The following is a 27926-nucleotide window of genomic DNA, read 5'->3' as shown; positions in this document are numbered from 1 at the left end:
AAAAAAAAAGTCAATTTTTTTAGACTGGCAAACAAATTATTCGTGTAATCGTCCAAAATATCAGTCTATTACTCTTCAGAAACCTTTTATTTTTGTTCCGCGTCTTTCTTGACGTAATTTATTTTGGTTGCGATTCCAGCTTTCTCGTTTGCGCTCCCTGACTTTTTGCTTGCAGTTTTGGCACAAACTTCACGTGTGGGTGGGCTGTCCAGGAATGCATTCCCATTGGCTAACTTGTGTTTGACTGACAGCTACGCTCAGTCATTCCCCCGGAGGCTGTTGCAGCCATTTCCTACTCGGATTCTGGCGGACTGTTTGACGAGTGACCGATCCATTGACGGTAAACAAGGATCGAGTGGACTTCAGTGGCGACTATGATATTGAATTAATTCAACAAAGTGTAAATTCAATATCATAGTCGCCACTGAAGTCCACTCGATCCTTGTTTACCGTCAATGGATCGGTCACTCGTCAAACAGTCCGCCAAAATCCGAGTAGGAAATGGCTGAGTGTAGCTGTCAGTCAAACACAAGTTACCCAATGGGAATGCATTCCTGGACAGCCCACCCACACGTGAAGTTTGTGCCAAAACTGCAAGCAAAAAGTCAGGGAGCGCAAACGACAAAGCTGGAATCGCAACCAAAATAAATTACGTCAAACAAAACTGAGAAAGACGCGGAACAAAAATAAAAGGTTTCTGAAGAGTAATAGACTGATATTTTGCACGATTACACAAATAATTTGTTTGCCAGTCTAAAAAAATTGACTTTTTTTTGTTTTTTTTGTATTTTGATTTGTCGTTTTTGTTTGATATTTCAAAAGTATTGTATGAACATTTTGGCACAAAATTGATTCCATATAAAGACCTCACAATCAATTAATAAGGAGTTTATTAACTGCTGTTCACTATACTCAGCAAAATTTAGCTAAATCAAACACAGTAAAGTGCATTGATGCATTTTGTTTCACATTAATGAGCTGAAAACATTGTCTGTTTATGCTTGATAGCGAGAACTCCATGTTGGTGCATCTTTCAAACAGGAAAGCTGAGATGAAACGAGAGATTATGAATGTAAGATGGAGGAAAAGTGGGCAGGGCTTCTCTGATATTGGTTAATATCAGACTTGTCCAACTGTCAGTCATTCCAGATTAATTTTTTGGCATATTTTTGAGCATTAATTTGTAAAATAATCCTAAAACGCTGGAATCCTGCACAAAATGCATGAAAGTTACCAGGCCTGCATGATTTAAATCTGCAATATTTATTAGTTACACCAGTATATACAATATAAACCCCATCTTTTTCATGATTAAAGCCTTTCATTGCTGTTCTCCTTCCTGTTTAGCCCAGTTCATTCAGTTCTACACTCAGAGCACTGCACTTCTTTGAATCTTTCTCGCTTTCTTCTTTTCTAAATGGAACCATTATGGGTTTCCCCAGATAGACAAACCTATAAAGAAAAACAACACTGCTCTCGATTTTACCCCTTGTTTTGCAATCAGCAATTCAAATAACAAACAGTTTTTTTTTTTTTTTTGGTAATATCCCCACTCCAAAGGAGGTGGGGGTATACTGGTTTACCTCTGTCCATCCGTATCTCCGTCTGTCTGAAACACCCTTTTTCTCAGCAACCACAAATCTTAGCCATTTGGTACTTGGTACCGAGCTTCAGCTTGGGGTTCTATACCGTGTATAACGTTTTCAGGTCTGTCGCACATCGACTTCCTGTTTACCGACTGAATGTATTTATGAAACATATAGCGTGGATTTACAAAATTTTTGTAACACTTTTCTCAGCAACTAGAAATCACAACTGCTTAATATTTGGTACCGAGCTTCAGCTTGGGGTTCTATACTGTGTGTACCACTTTCAGGTCTGTCACACATCAACTTTCTGCTTACTGATTGAATGTATTTACGAAACATATAGCGTGGATTTATAAAATTTTTGTAACACCTTTCTCAGCAACCACAAATCATAGCCATTTGGTACTGAACTTCAGCTTGGGGTTCTATACTGTGTATACCATTTTCAGGTCTGTCGTACATCAACTTCCTCTTTACCGACTGAATGTATTTACGAAACATATCGGGTGGATTTTGACGCTATTTCAAGAAGCAAAATGCTATTTCAAAATGACAGTTTACGAGGATGCTATTTGAAATCCCTGGGGAGAGACACTGCTCTTTACTTACTTGTTTCAGGGTTCATTATTTGTTGAAGTCAACATTCAGAATAAGTGTCCTATTCCTTCGATCGCTTGCGTTCTGATATAAGTGAGAGCGGGGGGATACGTAAGTGAGCAGTAGCTTACAGTTGATCTTGTTTTTTTTTGTTGTTGTTAACTGTGTTGTTAGTATTCCTTAGGGTTATTTAGCGGAAAGAAATTCATTCTTCTTTATGATGGTTTCTCAGGCCTTCTAAGCTTCATGGACATTCCTTAACATTACATGGAACTTTAAAGGGATGAAATGTACATAATCATTCTTTAATCAATAAAAATGCGACTGCTGTAGTATTAAGGTTGTCAGTAATGGCGTTGAAAATGCAACAGCGTCCAAACATGGCTGCTCCAGACTACAACACCCAAGAGTTACAGTGCCCTCTGTCACGTGATTACTAATTGCACCTGTCTCTCATTCCTCAGCAATCACCTCGCCGACTTAAGCCCAGATCTCACACACTCATGTCACGAAGTATTGTTCAGTGTTTCTGTGCCTAACTTTATCAAGCTGTTTACTTTGTGCCTGACTTCCCATGTTTAAACCGTTATCTACGTTCAGTCCCTGACCTCGCTCTAGTGTTTTCTCTGTGTTATCCTGTTTGCCGATCGACCGACCCCTGCCCGTTACGCTGACTACGATTCCTGCTCTTCGTTTTGGCTCATTCTGCAGTTTGCTTCTCCCTGCTCTCTGCTGCGTCTGCATCCGTAAGTGCCTGCACCCTGACAAAAGTGATGATACCAGGGCTTAATTGGAGCCGGAACATGACGAAACAAGATCCGGAACCTCCGTCGTCAAATCCGGCAGCTATTTTCATTTCATTCGGCATTCCGGCAGCTATTTAAATGGATCAGATCACCTCCGTGACCATCACAAAGGGAAAAAAAATCAAACAATAAATTAAATAAATAAGTAAATAAAAATTTGTTTAGTGTTCGGTTTTGATTTTGATATCTGTTGTTGATTTCTCTCCTATGACATCCACAAAATCTATGCGAAAGGGGAAGGGGGGGGGGGACATGGGGTGTATACTTCCGCTCAATAGAACACCGGGTTTTTTGTAGCCGTTAGCTTGCGCTGTGGAAAAAATGGCAAAAAAACAAGAAAGCTTACTAAAATTTTTACCCATTACTTGAATCGATTGCACTTATGGCTGCTACTTGAATCCTTGGAATATAGTAAAACTTGAATCCTTAAAATGAATTCTCCAACTTGTTTTGTAAACCCTTTATTTCTTAACTATTACTTGAACTGATTGCACTTATGTTTGCTGGCACTGCTTTTAAACTTGAAATATGCTTGAAATCTGAGGCTATGCTTTTAAATACCCTACTTAAATCCTTAAAATGAGTCATTTAACTCATGTCTTGTGTGATCTGATCGCCAATGGTGAAATAAGCCGGTTGTGATATGAGTACAGTCTGTTATTTTAGAATATAAATTTAATATATAATTTAATATATAGCCTAATAAAAAATAATATTTTATAACATAATATCACGACATATTACTGTCTGTAACTGTTCGTCACTAAAGCGTTTTCTAAGATCATAATGTCTGATATTATCTCATCTCATCTCATTATCTCTAGCCGCTTTATCCTTCTACAGGGTCGCAGGCAAGCTGGAGCCTATCCCAGCTGACTACGGGTGAAAGGCGGGGTACACCCTGGACAAGTTGCCAGGTCATCACAGGGCTGACACATAGACACAGACAACCATTCACACTCACATTCACACCTACGGTCAATTTAGAGTCACCAATTAACCTAACCTGCATGTCTTTGGACTGTGGGGGAAACCGGAGCACCCGGAGGAAACCCACGCGGACACGGGGAGAACATGCAAACTCCACACAGAAAGGCCCTCGCCGGCCCCGGAGCTCGAACCCAGGACCTTCTTGCTGTGAGGCGACAGCGCTAACCACTACACCACCGTGCCGCCCCTGATATTATTTTATTTATTTATTTTTTGCCAAGCGGGGCCACTGCCGGGTCGGTCGACACGTGGTAGGTCTATTGTTCAAATGCGTTCTACAGTCTATGGGGCTGCGTTGTGGGTGCAAGTGCCAGGACCGTTTTATTTATTTACTTTCTTTATAATCTCAGTCAGATACACAAGCAAGATTAAGTCTTTACTCTGCTGTGTTTTATTATGGCCATCAATATATTGTAACCTGTGTTTGATTTGTTAATTGTTGATCCAGTTGTTGCCTTAATGCAGGGGTCTGCAATGGCTCGGGAGCCAGATGTGGCTCTTTTGGTGACTGCATCTGGCTCGCAGATTAATCAGCTCACATTGAGATCAAGAAGTACACCTCCATTTAATGAAAAAGTCAGTTAGCTGTCCGCAAAGCAAAGCCTTTTGACAAAGAACATGATGAAAAGGGAAAAAGGTGACTGGTAGGCTACCATACATTTCAACAGGAATGGACAGAGGAATTCGCCTTTGTGGGGTGAGAGGGTTCTGCTTTGTGTCCAATAGGCCTATACAATGACAAGATTGCATTCATGAAACAATGAAATAAAGCGGCACTTCGAAACACGCCAAGCTACGTTTGCATCAAAATATTCAGCGGGGGACAGGAGGAAGACATGTCAAGAGCCTCTTCATTATGAAAAAGAATATATTACACTCAAATTGTTGGTCATACGTAAAAATGCATTTTAGTTGTATTCAGCGTCACCTTTTATATATGGCTCTCACGAAAATTTATTTGAAAATATTTAGAGTTCCGGGACCTCCCACTTCACAAATTAAGCACTGGATGATACACTGGGCAACTTTTTGGGCAATGTTGCCAGGCAATTGTGCTTCAACACTTTCCCAGTGAGATTGGGCAACATCATTTCTATCTGCATGATTTTGATCATCTTGGGCAACTTTTTAAGATCATCCAATCAGAGTGCTAGCAGCAAATCGCATGACCACCTGAGAAATTTTCAACAAAAATGGCAGCATCTCCAGCAGTGGCGCAAAGAAAAAGAGAGAAACATATATCTTTTTATGCCAATAAGTTATGTGTAAACGCAAAGTGGTGAATTTATCTCATCAAATGCTGAACCAAAAGACGTCTATTTTTATGTGCTCAGGTTGCAATTAAGACATAGTGGTTTTGTTTTGTTTTTTAAGCTAAGTGTAAACTGCCATCAGCTAACCACCATTCCACAGAGACTGAACGGGCTTTAGCTAACTAGCGGTGGCTTTTGCTAATATAGTTGGCTGAAAGTTCTCACTAACTCTTTAGGGATAATGTTAGCTCTCTTGTGTCAAGTTAAAAGTGATGGAGAGCTCATGATTTATTTCTTTTTTGTGAGTTGCTTTTATCTGATTAATTGTTGCCAATTGTCTGTTGTCCTAATGCTTGTGTCACACATTAGCATTTCAGCCTTGCGTGTGTACAGCGTATCAGGATGCGTGGCAGTAAGAAAGGAACGTCACAGCATTGCCAGCTTACGTAGCTACTTCTCTAGGATGCGTAACACAATCTCCTTGTATGCCAGGGTGCGGTGTATTTTTAAGTCCAGCACTGATGCAGCAGGAACGTTGCTCGAACACCTATTACACCGAACGCTTTAGTTGACTTGTGTCTGATGAAGGTGGTTCTGGGGCTGGGTGGGTGGATGTGGCTGATATTTTCCCTCTTCCCTTGCCCTTCCTGGGTCCTGACTTCTTCACTGGCATGATGCTTTCTTGACTGTGATGCATGACAATGAACGCAGCATGGGGCCCCCTTTTATACCCACCTGTGAGCGCCGCAGGTACACAGCGGCAACGTCATACGTAAGAATGAAACGCCACGCCAACGAAAACAGCAAAACAGTTACACCGTGGCAACGCATCATACGCCACACTTATGCCTCAGGACACCATAACTTTACATCCCGTGAACCCCATACAAACCCGGGTATGCCACAGGAATGCCACAGAAACTTCACACATACGCCGTGTACATCACAGGACTTTAATTTTGGACAAAATACGCCTCATTTCTTGCCGTTTGACCCACACGCCACTTACGTGGCAAGATACAAGACAGTGTGATAGTAGCCTAATTAGTTGCCCTATGTCTCACCTGGCAACATTGTCCAAAAAGTTGCCCCATGTATCATCACCTTAAGAGGAATAAAGCACTTCATAATTTGAGCTGTTATTAGAAAATAACTTCAGGGTTGTAGCAGGAAATCCACATCACACGTCCGTGTTGTTTATTTTGCTTTAATAAAATGCCTGGAAGTGTTTTATTCCTCTTACACCACAGCAAAGTTTTCTTTTTGTAATGATGTGATGAAGCAGAATTACCACTGTTACCACCTTACAGTTGATTATTTTCCTACAAAAGCACACCCTGAAGGTGGTTCCTTATACCACAACAAGATTATTTTTTTTTAATTAAACAGCAACACATTATACTTTTTATCTGTTTATAATTACATTTAATGTGATGTAAGATTCGCAAAACATATGAACAGTGCTTATGCTTAATTATTTATCCAATAAAGTCTTACTATGATATTTCTTTAACTTGTTGCCAGTAGTAGCCCAGAACCTCATATTTCTATGTGAACCACATGTTCACGAACAGTCTCTTATCTACATCTAAACTCCACATCATTGGGTTTCGAGTAGAGAATTTTCCAAAGCTATGATTCTTCTCTCATGTGTGGCATTCAGTGCTTCAGTGATGAAAAGACATCAGTTATTGAACCTCCATCTACTGTCCAAGCACAGCTTCATTAGAAAGCCTTTGAATACAGGCGATTTAAAATATGGACTTTCCTCCCTGTGCGTCTGATCGATACTCTGTCTTCAGAACCTGAAACATTTTGGAGCTGTGGGGGCATAATGGGGCAATTTGTTCCTCCCTGCTGTTGGCTAAATTAGCTTTTTTGTAAACGGTGGTGAAACAGGAAGGCAGGAGTTGGACAGAGCCCTGTATGTATGCTGGAAACAAGAGCGCTGGAAAAACACCCTGCATCTCTGGGAATACACACACATACTTCTCCAGTGTTAGTGGTTCACCTTTCTTTTCTACCCCAGTGATAAATGTGGGGTTGAGCATCAGCTCCAGAGCACCAAAAAAAAAGTCAAAGTCCCTCTCACGCCAGAATCTGGTCTTCCCAGGCAGTCTCCTGTCCCAGTACTAACCAACTCTTTAAGATGTATGGGTGCAGCACTGATCTCCGTTTCCATAGCCCTCAACCTCTCGCCTATTGCTGGGTTTCAGTCACATGACTTTTCTTAGTGGTTTTACCAAAAGTGAAATAGCTGGTGGCCTAAATGGCGGCCATAGTGCAAACAAGTAGCGATAACTTATCAGAGTACGCTCACGCTCATAATCTAGAAGACACTGCTGGCTTTAGATATATTCAGAAGATTGCTATGTGCAATGGAATCGACCCCTACAGTCTGGGAAAGAAGGATTTGTCATACGATCTCGAAAACTACCCTTCAGTCAAGTTCCCCGACATCTCGAACTATCTGGTGTTGCAGACGTCCTTCTACACCGCAAAACAGATGAAAGCGTGGAAGAGTATGGAGGCTTACAACTTTTTTGTATGTGGCTGGGTAAAGGACCTCGGGATCAAGTCACTGCCCAATGAATCCTGAATTGTTTTTGCCCGTGTAGGTATGTTTTTGTTTTTAAGCTTTTCATTCGTGTCTTTACAACGAAGCGCTGCAAGTTGAAGTGTAAACAAACAACAGTTTGCTTGATTCTCACTTGTGTTGGCTTATCTCTCAGCTAAATCATTCACAAAGATCATCAGAAACCCCTTGAAAGACCTGGATCTTAGTTAAACAAGACGGAGAAGTGATCACGGCGCATTGTAACTGTATGGCTGGGTAAGAATTTTGTCATGACCTTCATGCATATGGACTTTGTGAGGAAAGTCAGCTGGGGACTTTAGCGCTTCGTGACTAAAAAAAAGTACCCTAAAATAACAACACATAGCAAGAAAAGTACTTGGAAAACACTAACGGCAGAGCTGAGAGGGAAATACAAACCTTTCACCAAGTGATCACTACAAACTCGAGCATGCTTCGACTCGGCTCCCTTCACTTTCAGTGAGAGGTTCAAAAGCCACCTTTCTCGACATTTTTTTTGTGAAATCCTGTGTTCATTCACCCTTTTTTATTAGTTCACGAGGAACCCTGAATAAACTTTTATCAGTTTCATGGTTTGATTGATTCGAACAATCTAAAACAACGCAAGCGTGAGGCAATTTTCATGTGAGCAATGCACCTTCGCCACGCAAACGTTTTGTCAACTGAGGTTTGGTAGACCACCAGCTAATGTTTTGAATAACTAATGAGGCGGATGTGATGTCACATGAAACCCAGCAATACTGTACAGGTTGGGTTACAGTGGGGGGCAGGTCCTCTGATAACCATGAGAATTTGACTTTCCTACTCACATCTGTATTGCAGCATGCCTTGCCAGACAATAGTAGGTCCCCTTTTTATGATGGTCTTTGGTATGATGCGGCCAACTCATGGGTTCCAGAGCACCAGCTTTGTGTTAAAGCATTACTTTGAAGAGGCTGAACCTCTGCCGTGTCTTGATTGTGGGCCTGTAAAAGATTTTCAGTCATCAAGGGCCTTTTAAATGTTTAACCACAGTACATTCAATTAACTTTGAACTCAGGGCATCATATTGGATGTTTTTCTCCAATCATCATGAAAACAAAGATAGTTCCATTTATACAGAGGCGGGATACACCCTGGACAGGTCATCAGTGTATCACGGAGTTAACACAGAATCAGACAGAGACATTCACACTCATGTTTACACCTATGGGCAATTTAGAGTAGCCAGTTGACTTAATCCACATGTCTTTGGACTGTGGGAGGACACCGGAGCACCCACAGGAAACCCACACAGCTACGAGGAGACACACAAACTCCACACAGAGAGGCCCAAAACCCAAAACCTTCATGCTGTGAGGTGATAGTGATAATCACTGCATCACTGTGCCATATTCTTACAATAGTGAAGGGAAAGTGTAATGCTATAGGATATGAAGACATTCTATACAATTGCATGCTTCCAACTTTGTGGCAGCAGGTGTCCACAAATTTTTGGAACACTGATTAAATCATTGCAGTGGCACCTGTCAAGGGGTGGGATATATTAGGCAGCATGAGAGCAGTCAATTCTTGAAGTTGATGTGTTGAAAGCAGGAAAAATGGGCAAGCGTATGGATCTGAGTGACTTTGACAAGGGCCAAATTGTGGTTGGTTAGATGACTGGGTCTGAGCATCACTAAAACAGCACATCTTGTGGGGTGTTCCCAGCATGCAGTGGTTAGTACCGAACAAAAGTGGTCCAAGGAAGGACAACCGGTGAACCGGCGACAGGGTCATGGGTGTCTAAGGCTCACTGATTTGCATTGAGAGCTACTGTAGCGCAAACTCCTGAAAAAGTTCATTCTGGCTAAAACAGAAAGGTGTCACCATTAACTTTTCCAGCAGCTTGTGGTACAGTAGCTCTTATACTGAAATAATTGGTTTCTAAGGGTTGTCACACCAAAGGGTGGTCCTGAGGATGAGCTCCCAGCATTTTAAAAATGCTCCTTTAATGGCAAGCATTTCAAACAGCCTCTGACAACCAAATCCAACTCCTGGCCTTCACATAGTGAAACCGTTTCTCCTGACAAGTGAAGAAGGGGTGAGGGTGAGTTTCTGGCACATTAAAACCAGTTAGCTCCGGGCACATGGGGCTTGTTAACCTCAGATGGTAGCTCATCTAGGAGAAGGAAAACTCTACCTTCCCACAGGAACAGCTTTGGGAGTAAACCCTGAGGAAAAATCCAGAGATGGAGTCCCTGAGGCAGTCTGACACTGAGTTTGGTGTCCTTTTAGCAACTACTGTGATGCTACTGGTGCCAAACTGTATCGGCCTTACTGTTCCTTTGGCGCCATCAGCTGCGGAGGGGGCTGCTGCCTGGGCAACAGCTGGGCCTCCATAGTATTGTTAGCATTCTGCCCAGGCATGCCCTGGAGAGGACACTCCAGTTTCACTAGACAGCATCAACACAACACAGGAAGCAACAGTTACCAGTGATAAGCCAACAGTTGATTGGCGTAGATCATGGCACCAGGGAGACCTACTTATAATAATAATGCCATGTTAAACAATTTTCCAGTTTTCTTTTTAAATATTTTATTTCCTGGTCAAATGTAATATTTTTTAAAATCTATATTTACATTTAAGTTATTCCATGAAATCGAGTCGTACATGAGCTGATAGCCGATGAGGCGCATAGCACCGAATTGTCGATAATCCATGTACGACGAGATTGAGTGGAATAATTGTTTTATTCTATCCACATTCACTGGATTTTGAGAAACAGAGCACTTTTATTTTTATTTTTTGCAAATTCGATAAATAAAAACTTTATACAAAACATCTGACAAAATTATTTCCGTTCAGGCGGACTTCTTAAAAACCTATCAATGGCTGCACGAATTGACTTTAGTGTTGTTTGTTTGTAGAAAATGCCATCTTGCTGTCATGCCGAGATATAGAATAGCTATAGACATTTATTTAATTCTTCCTTGGACATTTCAGTTCTGTAATTTTCAAACTTCTTTGAGCTTTTGAACCAGTCTAAAAAAAATCAATAAATTTTAAAGATGCTTAAAGATGAAGAATGTAAACAAACTGGCAAAATGACAGGAGGAATTTGTGAAAAATGCTATAATAATAATAATAATAATAATAATAATAATTCTTGAAAAATAAAAAAATATATGTTCTTGCCATCAAATAATTTTATTCCATATTTTGTTGCTTTTTTTATTTTTGGGGGTTCTGTTTTTGAGTCGAGTTTTTATTTTGGCCTCGGTTGGTTCAGCAACACGCTCCACCATTTTGTTTTTCTCTACTCACAGTATATGAGCTGATAGCCTAGTAGTAGAGCAGCCAATCAGAGAGCACGATTGCTCATATCCAGTGAATGTGGATAGAATAATTAAAAAATGTATACATGCTATCTATCTATCTATCTATCTATCTATCTATCTACAACCCCGATTCCAAAAAAGTTGGGACAAAATACAAATTGTAAATAAAAACGGAATGCAATGATGTGGAAGTTTCAAAATTCCATATTTTATTCAGAATAGAACATAGATGACATATCAAATGTTTAAACTGAGAAAATGTATCATTTAAAGAGAAAAATTAGGTGATTTTGAATTTCATGACAACAACACATCTCAAAAAATTTGGGACAAGGCCATGTTTACCACTGTGAGACATCCCCTTTTCTCTTTACAACAGTCTGTAAACGTCTGGGGACTGAGGAGACAAGTTGCTCAAGTTTAGGGATAGGAATGTTAACCCATTCTTGTCTAATGTAGGATTCTAGTTGCTCAACTGTCTTAGGTCTTTTTTGTCGTATCTTCCGTTTTATGATGCGCCAAATGTTTTCTATGGGTGAAAGATCTGGACTGCAGGCTGGCCAGTTCAGTACCCGGACCCTTCTTCTACGCAGCCATGATGCTGTAATTGATGCAGTATGTGGTTTGGCATTGTCATGTTGGAAAATGCAAGGTCTTCCCTGAAAGAGAGGTCGTCTGGATGGGAGCATATGTTGCTCTAGAACCTGGATATACCTTTCAGCATTGATGGTGTCTTTCCAGATGTGTAAGCTGCCCATGCCACACGCACTAATGCAACCCCATACCATCAGAGATGCAGGCTTCTGAACTGAGTGCTGATAACAACTTGGGTCATCCTTCTCCTCTTTATGACACGGCGTCCCTGATTTCCATAAAGAACTTCAAATTTTGATTCGTCTGACCACAGAACAGTTTTCCACTTTGCCACAGTCCATTTTAAATGAGCCTTGGCCCAGAGAAGACGTCTGCGCTTCTGGATCATGTTTAGATGCGGCTTCTTCTTTGAACTATAGAGTTTTAGCTGGCAACGGCGGATGGCACGGTGAATTGTGTTCACAGATAATGTTCTCTGGAAATATTCCTGAGCCCATTTTGTGATTTCCAATACAGAAGCATGCCTGTATGTGATGCAGTGACAACCCAGTCCTCGCAGATAGCGTCGCAGACAGTGTCTGCGTAGCCCCCCCACCTTCGCAGACGCTCTGCGCGCACCTCCCAAAAATTGTGACCACCGCAGAAGCCTCGCAGGCAGCGTCGCAGACAGCGTCGCAGACAAGAGGGCTCTGATTGGTCCACTCTACATCCGCTGTACACGCACTTCCACTTCCCTACTTTTCTGGTTTGGTTTGTTTTCACGACCGCCATTTTTAAAAACACGAGTGAAGATGGAGCAGCATGAAGAGCGGTTGATTGAGGAAGTACGTACATCTATACGACTCCAGTTCTAGTCATTATAAAAAAAAAAGTTCTAGTCATTATAAGTAACCGGAGGATGAACACTCCACTAACCACACCCACCAACTACTCTTAGTGACTTCGCGCCCCCTTGCGTTGTGCCGGTGAATAACATCGCGCATGCCTATTACTCCCCGCTCAACGATAAATTACAACTGTCTGCGAAAAGCTGTCTGCGAAAGCCTTGTCGCAAGAGCATGCAGAGGCCTTAAGGGCCTGAAGATCACGGGCACCCAGTATGGTTTTCCGGCCTTGACCCTTACGCACAGAGATTCTTCCAGATTCTCTGAATCTTTTGATGATATTATGCACTGTAGATGATGATATGTTCAAACTCTTTGCAATTTTACACTGTCGAACTCCTTTCTGATATTGCTCCACTATTTGTCGGCGCAGAATTAGGGGGATTGGTGATCCTCTTCCCATCTTTACTTCTGAGAGCCGCTGCCACTCTAAGATGCTCTTTTTATACCCAGTCATGTTAATGACCTATTGCCAATTGACCTAATGAGTTGCAATTTGGTCCTCCAGCTGTTCCTTTTTTGTACCTTTAACTTTTCCAGCCTCTTATTGCCCCTGTCCCAACTTTTTTGAGATGTGTTGCTGTCATGAAATTTCAAATGAGCCAATATTTGGCATGAAATTTCAAAATGTCTCACTTTCAACATTTGATATGTTGTCTATGTTCTATTGTGAATACAATATCAGCTTTTGAGATTTGTAAATTATTGCATTCCATTTTTATTTACAATTTGTACTTTGTCCCAACTTTTTTGGAATCGGGGTTCTATCTATCTATCTATCTATCTATCTATCTATCTATCTATCTATCTATCTATCTATCTATCTATCTATCTATGTTACATTTATTATGTAAAAAATCATTATACATTTTTGTTGAATGTATTTGTTATTTGTTTGGTTTTCACTTCCTTTTTTTTAGGTAAATGCTGAATTAAGAAAATCTGAAAATCTTTCAGTATGTGGCCCTAAAGTTCAGTTGTACATCTTGTGCACATTTCCACTGTCCAGTATTGTTACTGTATCTCGAGCTCTGGATCATGGCTCGTTCTGTAGTGTGTGTGTGTGGTGCAGTGGTTCTGGTCCGACTTTAGCAGGTAATCAGATTCTTATCATCAAGTGTACGAGTGCAGGAATTATAATACAGATATAAAACTTTTCAGAAAACTTGAATAAATCAGCTCTTGGGTTGCTAACAGCAGCACTTCCTGTTTTCACAGATCATGCTGTGTCGTGTCTTGCCCGAGCTCAATCTCAGATGCTCCCAATTAAGGGGATGGAGTTGTTGCCTTGGCAACACATGGGACAATTTTGTATAATTTCAAGAAGGCTTTCTGTGGAGAAAAGAGCTTGCACTTACCTTCGCTTTCCATTCACTGCAGAGACAGATTAATTAAAGCTGTGTTCAGTCTCCATTGTTCTTTCAGCATGAGATGTTTAGTTAAAACACCATTTCTTGAGATAGAGCTGACGAGCAGGGAGCTAGTTATGCTGTTTCTTAGGATCGAGTGCTACAACCATGCACATGCTGATGCTATCGTTTATAAGTACATGTTTAATTAACCTCAAAGAAAATTTTAATCTGGGCGTTGTAACAGTGGCATCAATAAACTTAATTAATACTCATCTTAAAGATTAGTAAATAAGAGGCTTCGACTATGTCTGGAAGAACAATTCTGAGGGGTGTGTGTGTGTGTGATAATGGAAGTTGTGGAAATAATGATGTTCCTGACATTCATCTTGTGAATTACACAGTCAGTTAACATTTCTCCGACATGCTTCCATGATTTCTGCCAATTTCCAGCCTCAAGTTTGTGTGTTTTTAAAACACATTTTCAACCAAATGTAGCCGAGCGCTCACCGTGACCCTAGTACTGACAGTGAAATGACAGTCTCTCATTAAAATTGATGGCCAGCTTGTCAAACCATTGAGCCGTCATGTCACATGACCTCGGCTAAAACTTTGATCTGTGTTTGGATCTGAGATTCAGACTGAATTGATGGAACGAAGGACGCATAAAAATACACAATTTTTCGCTTTCTGTGGAAACCCAAAGCATTCTTCATGTCATATCAATGCCGGAGTCGGTGTCAGACTACAACTCCCAGAATACAGTGCAGCCTACAAACATGGCCGCCGAGAACGACAACACCCGAACACTCATGTTCATATTCCCCAGATTACTGAGTCTACACATCTGGACTCAATCACTTCAGTCACATCGCCACAGTAAAAGGACATTCAGTTCGCTCAGTCATTACCATACCTTGTTTATTGGCTCACTCTGTATCTAGTTTTCAGATTTTCACCTTGCCGAGTTCATGTTGTTTGTTCATCGCCTGTTTGTTGTTTCTGATTTCCTTCCTGCTGATCTGGATTTGTTTGCCACCTGTAATAAAGTTGTGATTTACCTGGACTTGCGTCCACACCTGTTTCCAGATACTATAGTTTCATAATTTTGCTAAAGAGGATAATACCACTTTAACTACAGGAAGTGTAAACATTATTAGCTCATCCAGCCAACAGGTGATGAGTTTATGCCATCATGTGTTGTCTGGCATCCTCCACATTTCATGAAAATTGCTTCTTCTCTCTCAATTCTTCACTGATTTTTATTCTTTATGGTAGGAAGGTAGGTCTGCCTGGGGTGCATATACAGTGGTGCTTGAAAGTTTGTGAACCCTTTAGAATTTTCTATATTTCTGCATAAATATGACCTAAAACATCATCAGATTTTCACACAAGTCCTAAAAGTAGATAAAGAGAACCCAGTTAAACAAATGAGACAAAAATATTAAACTTGGTCATTTATTTATTGAGAAAAATGATCCAATATTACATATCTGTGAATGGCAAAAGTATGTGACCCTTTGCTTTCAGTATCTGGTGTGACCCCCTTGTGCAGCAATAACTGCAACTAAACGTTTGCGGTAACTGTTGATCAGTCCTGCACACCGGCTTGGAGGAATTTTAGCCCGTTCCTCCGTACAGAACAGCTTCAACTCTGGGATGTTGGTGGGTTTCCTCACATGAACTGCTCGCTTCAGGTCCTTCCACAACATTTCCATTGGATTAAGATAGGACTTTGACTTGGCCATTCCAAAACATTAACTTTATTCTTCTTTAACCATTCTTTGGTAGAACGACTTGTGTGCTTAGGGTCGTCTTGCTGCGTGACCCACCTTCTCTTGAGATTCAGTTCATGGACAGATGTCCTGACATTTTCCTTTAGAATTCGCTGGTATAATTCACAATTCATTGCTCCATCAATGATGGCAAGCCGTCCTGGCCCAGATGCAGCAAAACAGGCCCAAACCATGATACTACCACCACCATGTTTCACAGATGGGATAAGGTTCTTATGCTGGAATGCACTGTTTTCCTTTCTCCAAACATAACGCTTCTCATTTAAACCAAAAAGTTCTATTTTGGTCTCATCCATCCACAAAACATTTCTTGAATTTCCTCCATTTGTACACAATTTGTCTGACTGTGGATTGGTGAAGTCCAAGCTCTTTAGAGATGGTTTTGTAACCTTTTCCAGCCTGATGAGCATCAACAACGCTTTTTCTGAGGTCCTCAGAAATCTCCTTTGTTTGTGTCATGATACAATTCCACAAATACAGTATGTGTTGTGAAGATCAGACTTTGATAGATCCCTGCTCTTCCTGGCAGCATGGTGGTGTAGTGGTTAGCACGGTCACCTCACAGGAAGATGATTCTGGGTTCAAGCCCAGAGGCTGGCAAGGGCCTTTCTGTGTGGAGTTTGCATGTTCTCCCCATGTCTGCGTGGGTTTCCTCTGGGTGCTCTGGTTTCCCCCACAGTCCAAAGACATGCGGTTAGGTTAATATGGGATGGCCTTGGGCTGAGGTGCCCTTGAGCAAGGCACCTAACTCCCAACTGCTCCCCAGGCGCTGTTAGCATGGCTGCCCACTGCTCTGGGTATGTGTGTGTGCTCATTGCTCACGTGTGTGCATGTGTGTGTTCACTGGCTTTCTTTTTCTTTCTTTTAAATAAAACAGGGTGCCCACTCACACCTGATTGTCATCCCATTGATTGAAAACACCTGACTCTAATTTCACCTTCAAATTAACTGCTGATCCTAGAGGTTCACATAGTTTTGCCACTCACTGATATGTAATCTCATCTCATCTCATTATCTCTAGCTGCTTTATCCTGTTCTACAGGGTCGCAGGCAAGCTGGAGCCTATCCCAGCTGACTACGGGCGAAAGGCGGGGTACACCCTGGACAAGTCGCCAGGTCATCACAGGGCTGACACATAGACACAGACAACCATTCACACTCACATTCACACCTACGGTCAATTTAGAGTCACCAGTTAACCTAACCTGCATGTCTTTGGACTGTGGGGGAAACCGGAGCACCCGGAGGAAACCCACGCGGACACGGGGAGAACATGCAAACTCCGCACAGAAAGGCCCTCGCCGGCCACGGGGCTCGAACCCGGACCTTCTTGCTGTGAGGCGACAGCGCTAACCACTACACCACTGTGCCGCCAGATATGTAATATTGGATCATTTTCCTCAATAAATAAATGACCAAGTATAATATTTTTGTCTCATTTGTTTAACTGGGTTCTCTTTATCTACTTTTAGGACTTATGTGAAAATCTGATGATGTTTTAGGTCATATTTATGCAGAAATGTAGAAAATTCTAAAGGGTTCACAAACTTTCAAGCACCACTGTATAACAATATATAACATTGTTTGTTCACCACCTCTCGACCGAGACTAAGACCTTATTTTGTAATCCCAATGTCCAAGACTGGACTAAAGTCCTACATGCAACAAAAAGTTGTGCATAATCATTAATATAGTTTACTTTCTGTAATGAGAAGTTTACAGCAATTCAGCAGTTGGTGTTAGTACTTTGTAACAGTCAGAAGTAAAGCTGTAACTTTCTGATGTGGGAAATTCTTCAGCACAGAGGAGTTTATGCTTTGTGGTTTTCTTTGGTAACATAACAATCTGCAATCTGCATTTTTTTTTGTCTCACTGAGAGGCTGATGAGGGACTAAAAAAAACAAAAAAACTCTATAATACTTGGCAAATTGCTGTGGCACTGGTGCTAGCTTACCAGGCTCTCAAGGGGTCAGGACCAGCATACCTCCAGAGTCTGATCCACCCCTACACGCCAGCTAGATCCCTACTACTGGTCTCCGAGACCCTCCGCCTCTCCGCTCCTGCCCAGCCCGCTCAAGGCTGCCGTATGTCCTGGTTCCCCATTGGTGGAATGACTTTCCCATTGAGGTCAGAACTGCTGGCTCCCTGACCACCTTCAAGCGCAGACTGAAGACCTACCTCTTCGGGCTGCACCTCTCCTCTGCTTCCCTGCCCATTGGGTAACTGCGTTTCAGTCTCAACCAACCCAGGCTGTATACGGTCTAGCCTGGGGTTAGCCACTGTTTTTTTTTTTTTTTTTTTCCATTTAGTTGTGCTTTGTCAGCTCATTTGTTTGTTTGGTTTGTTTCCTTGGCTGTTTGCTGATTGGTCCTTCAACAGAATATTACACTAAGTGTTATTCTGTCACTTGTTCAGTTGGCACTAGAACATTCTTGTCACAAAGTGTAGCCATCTTCGTCAACCTGGAACGACCATCGCTGAACAGAGAAGGTGGTCTGAGACACCATTAATCAGCCACCTACAATCCAGTCCTTGGTACACTTCCCAGAAAACTGAATACTCATCCACACCAAGACTCAGCTGACTTCAATGACTCACATGATGGCAGAGAGAGCCAACAACCCACAAATCACCCTAATGACCGACCCTCTAGGCTGCTAACACTGTTCACACCTGGCCTCCAGTGACCCTAACACCTACAGGTTGACTGAGGCCCTGTCCACACGGCAATGGATTCAGGTGAATCTGATAAAATTGTTTATCATTTCGGCCTGGCGTCCACATGGTACCGGCGTTTTGGGTGCCCAAAACGAAATCTTTTGAGAACGGGTCCCAGAGTGGAAAAATCTGGCAACGGCGCTGTTGCGAAGTTGTCTGGATGAGTAGAACGGATTTGTTTACGATGACGTCACAACCACATGACTGTCAGTGCTTCACGCCGGGTAGAAGTGTAACGAACTCGATGCGAGTTGTCAACAAATCCTATAACTTGGTTCATGAAACGCGCTTACAAAATATTTTCACTGTGAATATTTATTGTGTAATGGTGCAAAGTGAGAGAGAGAGAGTGAGAGAATAGCCCTTAGGGCAGAGTCTTTAGTCCAAACACTGCTGAAGCAGTACCAAACCGCGCACCGCCCGTGCGCTTTCCAAAAACAAAAACAATCCCACCAGCAAACATAGGAAAAAAAAGGAGCGATCTCACCTCTTCAGATGTTGGTTTAAGTCCGACAATACATTCCTCAAAAAGGCTAATGCTACAGAAGAAGGCTAATGCTACAGAAGAAGGGGTTTATGCGCATGCGTCTACTTCTTCTATTGTTATGGTGTCTCCGATGGGACCGTCTTACAGCGCACGTAGTGGTGTGGCATGTGTAATGCATCATTTTCAGCAAGCGTTGCATTGCCATATGTACCTGATATTTTACTGATCCGTTGCCCATGTGGACGCAATATTTTAAAAAAAAAATCTCGTTGCCGTTGTCATGTGGATGTAGCCCAAGACTCGGCTGACTTCAATGACTCACATGATGGCAGAGAGAGCCAACGACCCACAAATCACCCTAATGACCGACCCTCTAGGCTGCTAACACTGTTCACACCTGGCCTCCAGTGACCCTAACACCTACAGGATGACTGAAACGGCCAACAGCCCATGTGACCTCAATGACTCTCCCTAGGTTTGCTTTTGATCCACTAAAGGATAAATACCTGGAACTCCCCACTAGTCAGACAGAACCGAAGAAGCCTTTCGCATGAGGGGCGAAACGTCTTCAAGAATTTCAAGCAAGTCCAGTTGCCTTCTTTAGCACCTATGGATTACAATGACCTGGATGACTGAGAACCTTCACAGACATATTCATGTACCTGACTTTTGCACTTGTTGTATGTCGCTCTGGATAAGAGCATCTACTAAACTCCATTTAATGATATAAGAGGAATAAAATGCCTCCGGTTGCTTTCCCAGGCATCCCGGCTTCAAGGTGGTAACAATAATTCTGTGTCATCGCATCACTCAATCATTGATCATTTTCCTATAACAGCATGACAGTAAGTGGTTTTTGGTTTTTATGTATTTGTTAATAAGGACCACTTTTGGCTATGATTTGCTTTTTGTTCCTGGGTAACTAAATCCAGAATGAAGGCCTGTATCTGAATGATAAATGATGGAAAATATTCAGGATGTTTTTCTTTATTATTCAGGCATCTATTCAGGTTGAATGAAACAATTTCTTTATTTACCAAATTGCTCCATTTATTAAATATTCATGTCAACATCCATCATTTTTTCATCAAATCATTCCGTGATCAAATCAGTTTCTCCATTCATCAGTGTCGTCTATCATTGTGTTGGCTTTTCTTCTTCCTCTCCTCATTTTCAAAAATATTTCACGAGGTTTATTTGGGATATTTGAATCGTCTGCAATGTGTAAGATATCTGAATGAACATTTTGGTTGAAAAGAGATTTATCTACAAAAGTCTGAATGCCTTCCTGATCATTTCTTGCTCATCTCCTTGATTTGTGTTTGTTTTCTTCAGCTGTGTAACGGAGGCTCAGTCACAGACCTGGCCAAGGGAATGCTGAAAAGAGGAGAGCGGATGGACGAAGCCATCATTGCATATATCTTACACGGAGCACTCATGGTAGGTCTGCTTCATCATCATTGTCTTCACGTCACTCTATCTGAGCAGTTGTTATTCACCCTGGTGGTTTGTCCGGTGGCCAGCACACAAGATCAAATCAGAAACTGCAACAGCAAAACCAAAAACACAACCAAAACATGAACTCAAAATGCAAAAGTTAGGTCTTGATCGAACATCACATGCTTGTTGCTCATTGGACATGGTGTATGACAATCACATTGGAAAACAATAGGTTCTATTCAGTCATGTGACCTTTCGCTTGGGAGTTTACTTCTGGTGAATGAAGTGGTGGTTGGGCAAAACAATTTGGCTGCCGTTATACAAAGAGCTTGTGAAATCATCTCCGACTATTTTCGTAGTTTAGAGGCCAATGCACGGTCAAGATACTTTCAGAAAGTTGCTTTGTGCAATGAGATTGATCCTTACACGCTCATAAAGAAGGATTTTTTTCCTACAAGTTGGAAAATCACCCATCTGTTGAGCTCTCCAACATCTCAAACTGCCTGGTGCTGCAGACATTGTTCTACATGGACAAACAGATGAAAACCTGGAAGAGCATGGAGGAGTACGGCTTTTAATGTGTGGCTGGGTTAAATATCTGTGGATCAGGACACTGCAAGATAAATTCTGGATCGTTTTTGCCTGGATAATTAGGAATTTCTGGGCTTTTTGTATGCATCTTTGCGATGATTGCTAGGACACCACAAGTTTTAGTATCGGGTGTAAACAAACCACAGTCGCTCGATTCCCAATCCTCCCTGCTCTTCTCTTCCAGGCAAATCATTCACAAAGATCCACAGAAACCCCTTAAAGACCTGGGGATTGGTGAAACAGGACAGAGAAGTTATCACGGCTCACTGAAACTGCACGGCCGGAGGAGCAGTTTCATGCTGTTAACTCGTGAGCTCTGCTTTTGTGTTTATGTGGATCGTCTCAATTATCTTCTCTCTATAGTTCAGTGTAGGAGCCCAATCTACATAATCATCATCCTTGTAAAGATTGCTCAGACGTCCTGATAAATAAAGTGAAAGCATACATGCTAGTTTAGTTTACAACATGGCGACCATGATCAAACAGTAAACAAAAACATATCTGAGGACTGAAGCATCTCCTGAACTTCAAAACATCACGAAATAAAAGAAAATGGTGAAAAAGGTCATTTTCAAATCCAAACTAAATAAATCGGAGGAATTTACAAACCTTCCACGACGTGATCACTGCAAACTCAAGCGTTCTTCAACTCCACTCTCTTTGAGGTTCAAAGCCATTTTTCTTGTTGTCTTTTGGTAAAATCCTTTGCTCTTTCACCCTTTATCACTTCATGGTGAACTTGGAAGAACCTTTTATCAGTGTCATGGTTTGGTTGATTTGAACAGCCCAAAACAACACAAGCATAAGGCATTTTAATGACTAGCAAGGTGCCCCACAGATAGTAATGCTTTGTGAACAATGAGCTCAGCTGACCACCACTTCATGTCTTGCATATCTAATGAGGCAGATGTGATGTCAGATGCAACCCAGCAATCCCACTTTTTCTGTCTGTTATCTCATTATACTAGTGAGAATGATACAAAATTATATATGTTATTATTCCTTCTGGCGGCACGGTGGTGTAGTGGTTATCACTGCCATATCACAGCAAGAAGGTCCGGGTTCGAGCCCCGTGGCCGGCGAGGGCCTTTCTGTGCGGAGTTTGCATGTTCTCCCCGTGTCCGCGTGGGTTTCCTCCGGGTGCTCCGGTTTCCCCCACAGTCCAAAGACATGCAGGTTAGGTTAACTGGTGACTCTAAATTGACCGTAGGTGTGAATGTGAGTGTGAATGGTTGTCTGTGTCTATGTGTCAGCCCCGTGATGACCTGGCGACTTGTCCAGGGTGTACCCCACCTTTCGCCCGTAGTCAGCTGGGATAGGCTCCAGCTTGCCTGCGACCCTGTAGAAGGATAAAGCGGCTAGAGATAATGAAATGAGATGAGATGAGATAATGAGATGAGATGAGATGAGATTATTCCTTCTGAATAACTCAGTTTCCTTTCGGCAGCTTTTCAGTGTTCAGATAAGCATCTAAAATAACCTCTTATTATTAGTTCAAGTTCAAAGTGTTTTATTGTCATATGCACAGTAAGGACATGTCCACTTGCACAATGAAATTCTTAGTTTGCTGTCCACCATGAATGCCAATTACAAATAAATAAATAGTCAGAAGAAGAAAAAGGCAATATAGTACAAAAATAAAAGCAAAGAAAGCAAAAAGCAACAGAACCAAAACACCCAGTATAGAAAGCAGCAGACATACAGTAGCAGCAGAAGGGCAGTAATGTGTGAATGTGCACACAATTTAAACAGATGTAAACAGTCAAGGAACGGCAGCAAAAAGGGCAGTAGTGTGCAAACAAATGTAAACAGTCAAGGACAGTTTACAGGGAGGTAGTCCATGGTTATAGACTCCTGTCAGCTGTTCAGGAGTCTGACGGCGGTGGGAAAGAACGAGTTCTTTAGTCTGACAGTCTTACATTTCACACTTCTGTACCTCCGGCCTGAGGGTAGAAGTGTGAACAGTCCATGCTGGGGGTGGGTGGCGTCTTTGAGGATGGAGGCAGCTCTCCTGTGGACTCTGCGGTGGTAGATGCTCTGCAGAGAGGGCAGTGGAGTTTTGGTGATCCTTTCGGCAGTCTTCACCACCATCTGCAGGCATTTGCGGGCCATAGCCATAGTGCTGCCGTACCGCACAGTGATGCAGTTGGTCAGGATGCTCTCAATCACGCAGCTGTAGAAGTTGCTGAGGATCTTGGGCGACATACCAAACTTCCTCAGCCTCCTCAGAAAGTACAGCCGCTGTTGAGCCTTCCTAACCAGCTGTGTGGTGTTGAGTGTCCATGTGAGGTCCTCACTGATGTGAACACCCAGGTATTTGAAGCTGCTCACCCTCTCCACCTCAAGCTCCCGGATGAACAGTAGCCGATGAGGTCTCCTCTCCTTCCTCATGTCCACTATCATCTCCTTTGTCTTGTCCGTGTTGAGGGTGAGGTTGTTGTCCTTACACCATGACACCAGACTGGCCGGACTATTAATGCCCCTGATAAAAATAAACAACAATAAAAAAAAAATCAGTACTGCCATCCAGAGTGTATTCCTACTCTACACCCAGGGACAGACTCCAGATCCACCATGACCCTGACCAGGATAAAGTATTTATTGAACAGTGAGTGAGTGAAAAGCGTCAGTAGATTCATTTTCGATGCTGAAGCCAATCAGCAACATGCATGTGATGTTTATTAAGGATCTACACTTTACATTTTGACTTGTTTTAATGTGTTTTGTCTACTTTCTTGATTTGTTTTTGATTCGTTTGTGTGTTTTATGGTTTTATAGGCCACCAGAGGTTTGAACTAAGACTCGGTAGACGATAATGCGGTGATCAGTAAAGCGTTTCACACTCTCACATCTCAGGTATTGGCATTGCACTAAAGGTGGCATATTATACCCCTTTTCCACAAGTTGACCCAGTTCCCTGAGGTCTTAAGAAATGTCTGTGACATGCTTTGGTGAAAATACCACAAACACCACAGCTCCCTTTTCACCCTGTCTAAACAGCCCTGTTCAAAACGGCTGATTTGATTGAGTGCCTGTTCCTTTAAATGATAATGAGCCACTGCTCACCCCACCCCCCTCTTCCATAAAGGGTTTGCTGATGCGAGCATGGCTTTGTACTAATGGGGCATCTGTTGAGTTTGAACCCTGGGAGAAAAATTGCTTCGATTTAACTAACAAAATAATATAATTAACAGTCCACAAGCGCCAGCGACTGGAGGTTTTCTCCGCCTACACAGACGGTCTGCGCCAGCTACTCGATCCCAGAAAAAATAAAAACTTGTCTTTCAGTGTTCAAGTGATTTATATTGTCTCCGTTGCCCATGATTTGCTGCAAATCCAGTTATTTCAGCACAAAATTGTCTTTGATTCAGGTCTAGCATGACAAAAGATGACGCCATATTTGTTGATTGATTCTCATGCTCTGATTGGCTCAGCTGGACCATGTGACCATCCTGTAGTGTATGTAGTTATGTTACAGATCCAGGCAACTGAGAAAGCCAATCACACACATATCTGGAGGGAAATTTCATACATATTTTGCAAGTATTTTACAAGGAAATGATTCATAATTTATGAACTGAGAACGCACCAGAAGGCATGGAAATTTCAAAATTTTTCTGGGGGGGATGCTCCCGTAACATTAGCACACCTTTGGCACACCGTAGTGGTTTTGTCGTCACAAATTCCAGAGCCGCCGACTATGTTTTTGATTTTCTGGAGAACCCTGTAATTAACAATATTGTGGATCCTGCATCAAGTGACGCCAATAACTTAACAAACAAATAAATTAGCATACAACCCCGATTCCAAAAAAGTTGGGACAAAGTACAAATTGTAAATAAAAATGGAATGCAATGATGTGGAAGTTTCAAAATTCCATATTTTATTCAGAATAGAACATAGATGACATATCAAATGTTTAAACTGAGAAAATGTATCATTTAAAGAGAAAAATTAGGTGATTTTGAATTTCATGACAACAATACATCTCAAAAAAGTTGGGACAAGGCCATGTTTACCACTGTGAGACATCCCCTTTTCTCTTTACAACAGTCTGTAAACGTCTGGGGACTGAGGAGACAAGTTGCTCAAGTTTAGGGATAGGAATGTTAACCCGTTCTTGTCTAATGTAGGATTCTAGTTGCTCAACTGTCTTGGGTCTTTTTTGTCATATCTTCCGTTTTATGATGCGCCATATGTTTTCTATGGGTGAAAGATCTGGACTGCAGGCTGGCCAGTTCAGTACCCGGACCCTTCTTCTACGCAGCCATGATGCTGTAATTGATGCAGTATGTGGTTTGGCATTGTCATGTTGGTAAATGCAAGGTCTTCCCTGAAAGAGACGTCATCTGGATGGGAGCATATGTTGCTCTAGAACCTGGATATACCTTTCAGCATTGATGGTGTCTTTCCAGCTGTGTAAGCTGCCCATGCCACACGCACTAATGCAACCCCATACCATCAGAGATGCAGGCTTCTGAACTGAGCGCTGATAACAACTTGGGTCGTCTTTCTCCTCTTTAGTCCGAATGACACGGCGTCCCTGATTTCCATAAAGAACTTCAAATTTTGATTTGTCTGACCACAGAACAGTTTTCCACTTTGCCACAGTCCATTTTAAATGAGCCTTGGTCCAGAGAAGACATCTGCGCTTCTGGATCATGTTTAGATACGGCTTCTTCTTTGAACTATAGAGTTTTAGCTGGCAATGGCAGATGGCACGGTGAATTGTGTTCACAGATAATGTTCTCTGGAAATATTCCTGAGCCCATTTTGTGATTTCCAACACAGAAGCATGCCTGTATGTGATGCACTGCCGTCTAAAGGCCAATTTATGCTGACAACCCAGTCCTCGCAGATAGCATCGCAGACAGTGTCTGCGTAGCCCCCCCACCTTCGCAGACGCTCTGTGCGCACCTCCCAAAAATTGTGACCACCGCAGAAGCCTCACAGACAGCGTCGCAGACAAGAGGGCTCTGATTGGTCCACTTTACATCCGCTGTACACGCACTTCCACTTCCCTACTTTCCCGGTTTGGTTTGTTTTCACGACCGCCATTTTTAAAAACACGAGCGAAGATGGAGCAGCATGAAGAGCGGTTGATTGAGGAAGTACGTACATCTATACGACTCCAGTTCTAGTCATTATAAAAAAAAAAGTTCTAGTCATTATAAGTAACCGGAGGATGAACACTCCACTAACCACACCCACCAACTACTCCTAGCGATTTCGCGCCCCCTTGCGTTGTGCCGGTGAATAACATCACGCATGCCTATTACTCCCCGCTCAACGATAAATTACAACTGTCTGCGAAAAGCTGTCTGCGAAAGCCTTGTCGCAAGAGCATGCAGAGGCCTTAAGGGCCCGAAGATCACGGGCACCCAGTATGGTTTTCCGGCCTTGACCCTTACACACAGAGATTCTTCCAGATTCTCTGAATCTTTTGATGATATTATGCACTGTAGATGATGATATGTTCAAACTCTTTGCAATTTTACACTGTCGAACTCCTTTCTGATATTGCTCCACTATTTGTCAGCGCAGAATTAGGGGGATTGGTGATCCTTTTCCCATCTTTACTTCTGAGAGCCGCTGCCACTCTAAGATGCTCTTTTTATACCCAGTCATGTTAATGACCTATTGCCAATTGACCTAATGAGTTGCAATTTGGTCCTCCAGCTGTTCCTTTTTTGTACCTTTAACTTTTCCAGCCTCTTATTGCCCCTGTCCCAACTTTTTTGAGATGTGTTGCTGTCATGAAATTTCAAATGAACCAATATTTGGCATGAAATTTCAAAATGTCTCACTTTCAACATTTGATATGTTGTCTATGTTCTATTGTGAATAAAATATCAGTTTGTGAGATTTGTAAATTATTGCATTCCATTTTTATTTACAATTTGTACTTTGTCCCAACTTTTTTGGAATTGGGGTTGTACATCTATTACCTCAGTTGTTAGTGTTTGCTTGTGTTAAACAGCCAAAGAAACACACAGCATATTTTTTTTTCGATACTTACATTTCCTTCATCTGCAGCTTGGCTAGGACAGTTGGTATTGATCCCTTTTTTAGGAACATTGTACTGGCCCAGGTTAGACAAGCAGTCAGATAAAAAGTGGTTAGAACACATTAAGATGGTTTTGCCAACTGTAACTGGGACACTGGCATCCAAAATAAACTCGACCCCCTCGGCTCTTCTGTCCTCTGAGGCTGGGGTTTGATGTAACCATGTGTGCTGCTCTGTATAGCCAACAATAGGGCAGTTCATGTGCTTAGCTCACTTTGACATAACGCTAGAAGGTCAGGGGCATCTGAGAAAAAAATGGTGCACCTTCATAAAGGTGGTTCTCAAGCCATGGGTGGAGATACAGTACTCAGACTGTGTCTGTGTCTATGTGTCAGCCCTGTGATGACCTGGCAACTTGTCCAGGGTGTACCCCGCCTTTCGCCCGTAGTCAGCTGGGATAGGCTCCAGCTTGCCTGCGACCCTGTAGGACAGGATAAAGCGGCTAGAGATAATGAGATGAGATGAGACAAATGGTGTGGTACACCAACAACCATCCAGTCAGGACACGGGGGCGTCTCAGAAATCTCCGCCTCTTGCTTAATGTAATTCAAAGATCTACAGTGCTGTGCAAAAGGCTTGACACCCCCCTCCCCCCATTTTTTTCATACAAACTTTGTTATAGATTTCTATTTTATGACTTCTACATTATCGAGTCAAAACATTACAAAAAACATTTTAGAGTTCCAAAGTTCATATATTTTTTTTCAGCACAAAATTAAATGTCACTGGAAAAAAAAAAGTTTGTATCTGAGCAAAATATTCCATAAGAGAGCACTTTTCAGATAAAAAAAAAAAACACAACTAGACAGAGACTGTCACTAAAGTCATAGTAATTTGCGCTAGCTCTGACAAACTGGGACGTCTGGTCA

At 42.0% G+C, this 27926-nt stretch overlaps 1 protein-coding gene across 1 annotated transcript in view; it reads left to right on the top strand.

Moving 5' to 3' along the window:
• myo3a (myosin IIIA) overlaps positions 1-27926 on the top strand; it is a 336500-nt gene that overhangs the window by 67308 nt on the left and 241266 nt on the right. Inside the window, exon 4 of the mRNA XM_060920858.1 lies at positions 20295-20399. Within this exon, the coding sequence (XP_060776841.1) occupies positions 20295-20399 (105 nt within the window). The remainder of the gene's footprint in view (positions 1-20294; positions 20400-27926) is intronic.

The sequence above is a fragment of the Neoarius graeffei genome, chromosome 5 (assembly GCF_027579695.1).
Source record: "Neoarius graeffei isolate fNeoGra1 chromosome 5, fNeoGra1.pri, whole genome shotgun sequence".
NCBI classification, from domain to species: domain Eukaryota; kingdom Metazoa; phylum Chordata; class Actinopteri; order Siluriformes; family Ariidae; genus Neoarius; species Neoarius graeffei.
Note: the sequence above shows the minus strand (reverse complement) of the source record. Positions and strands in the feature narration are given on the sequence as shown.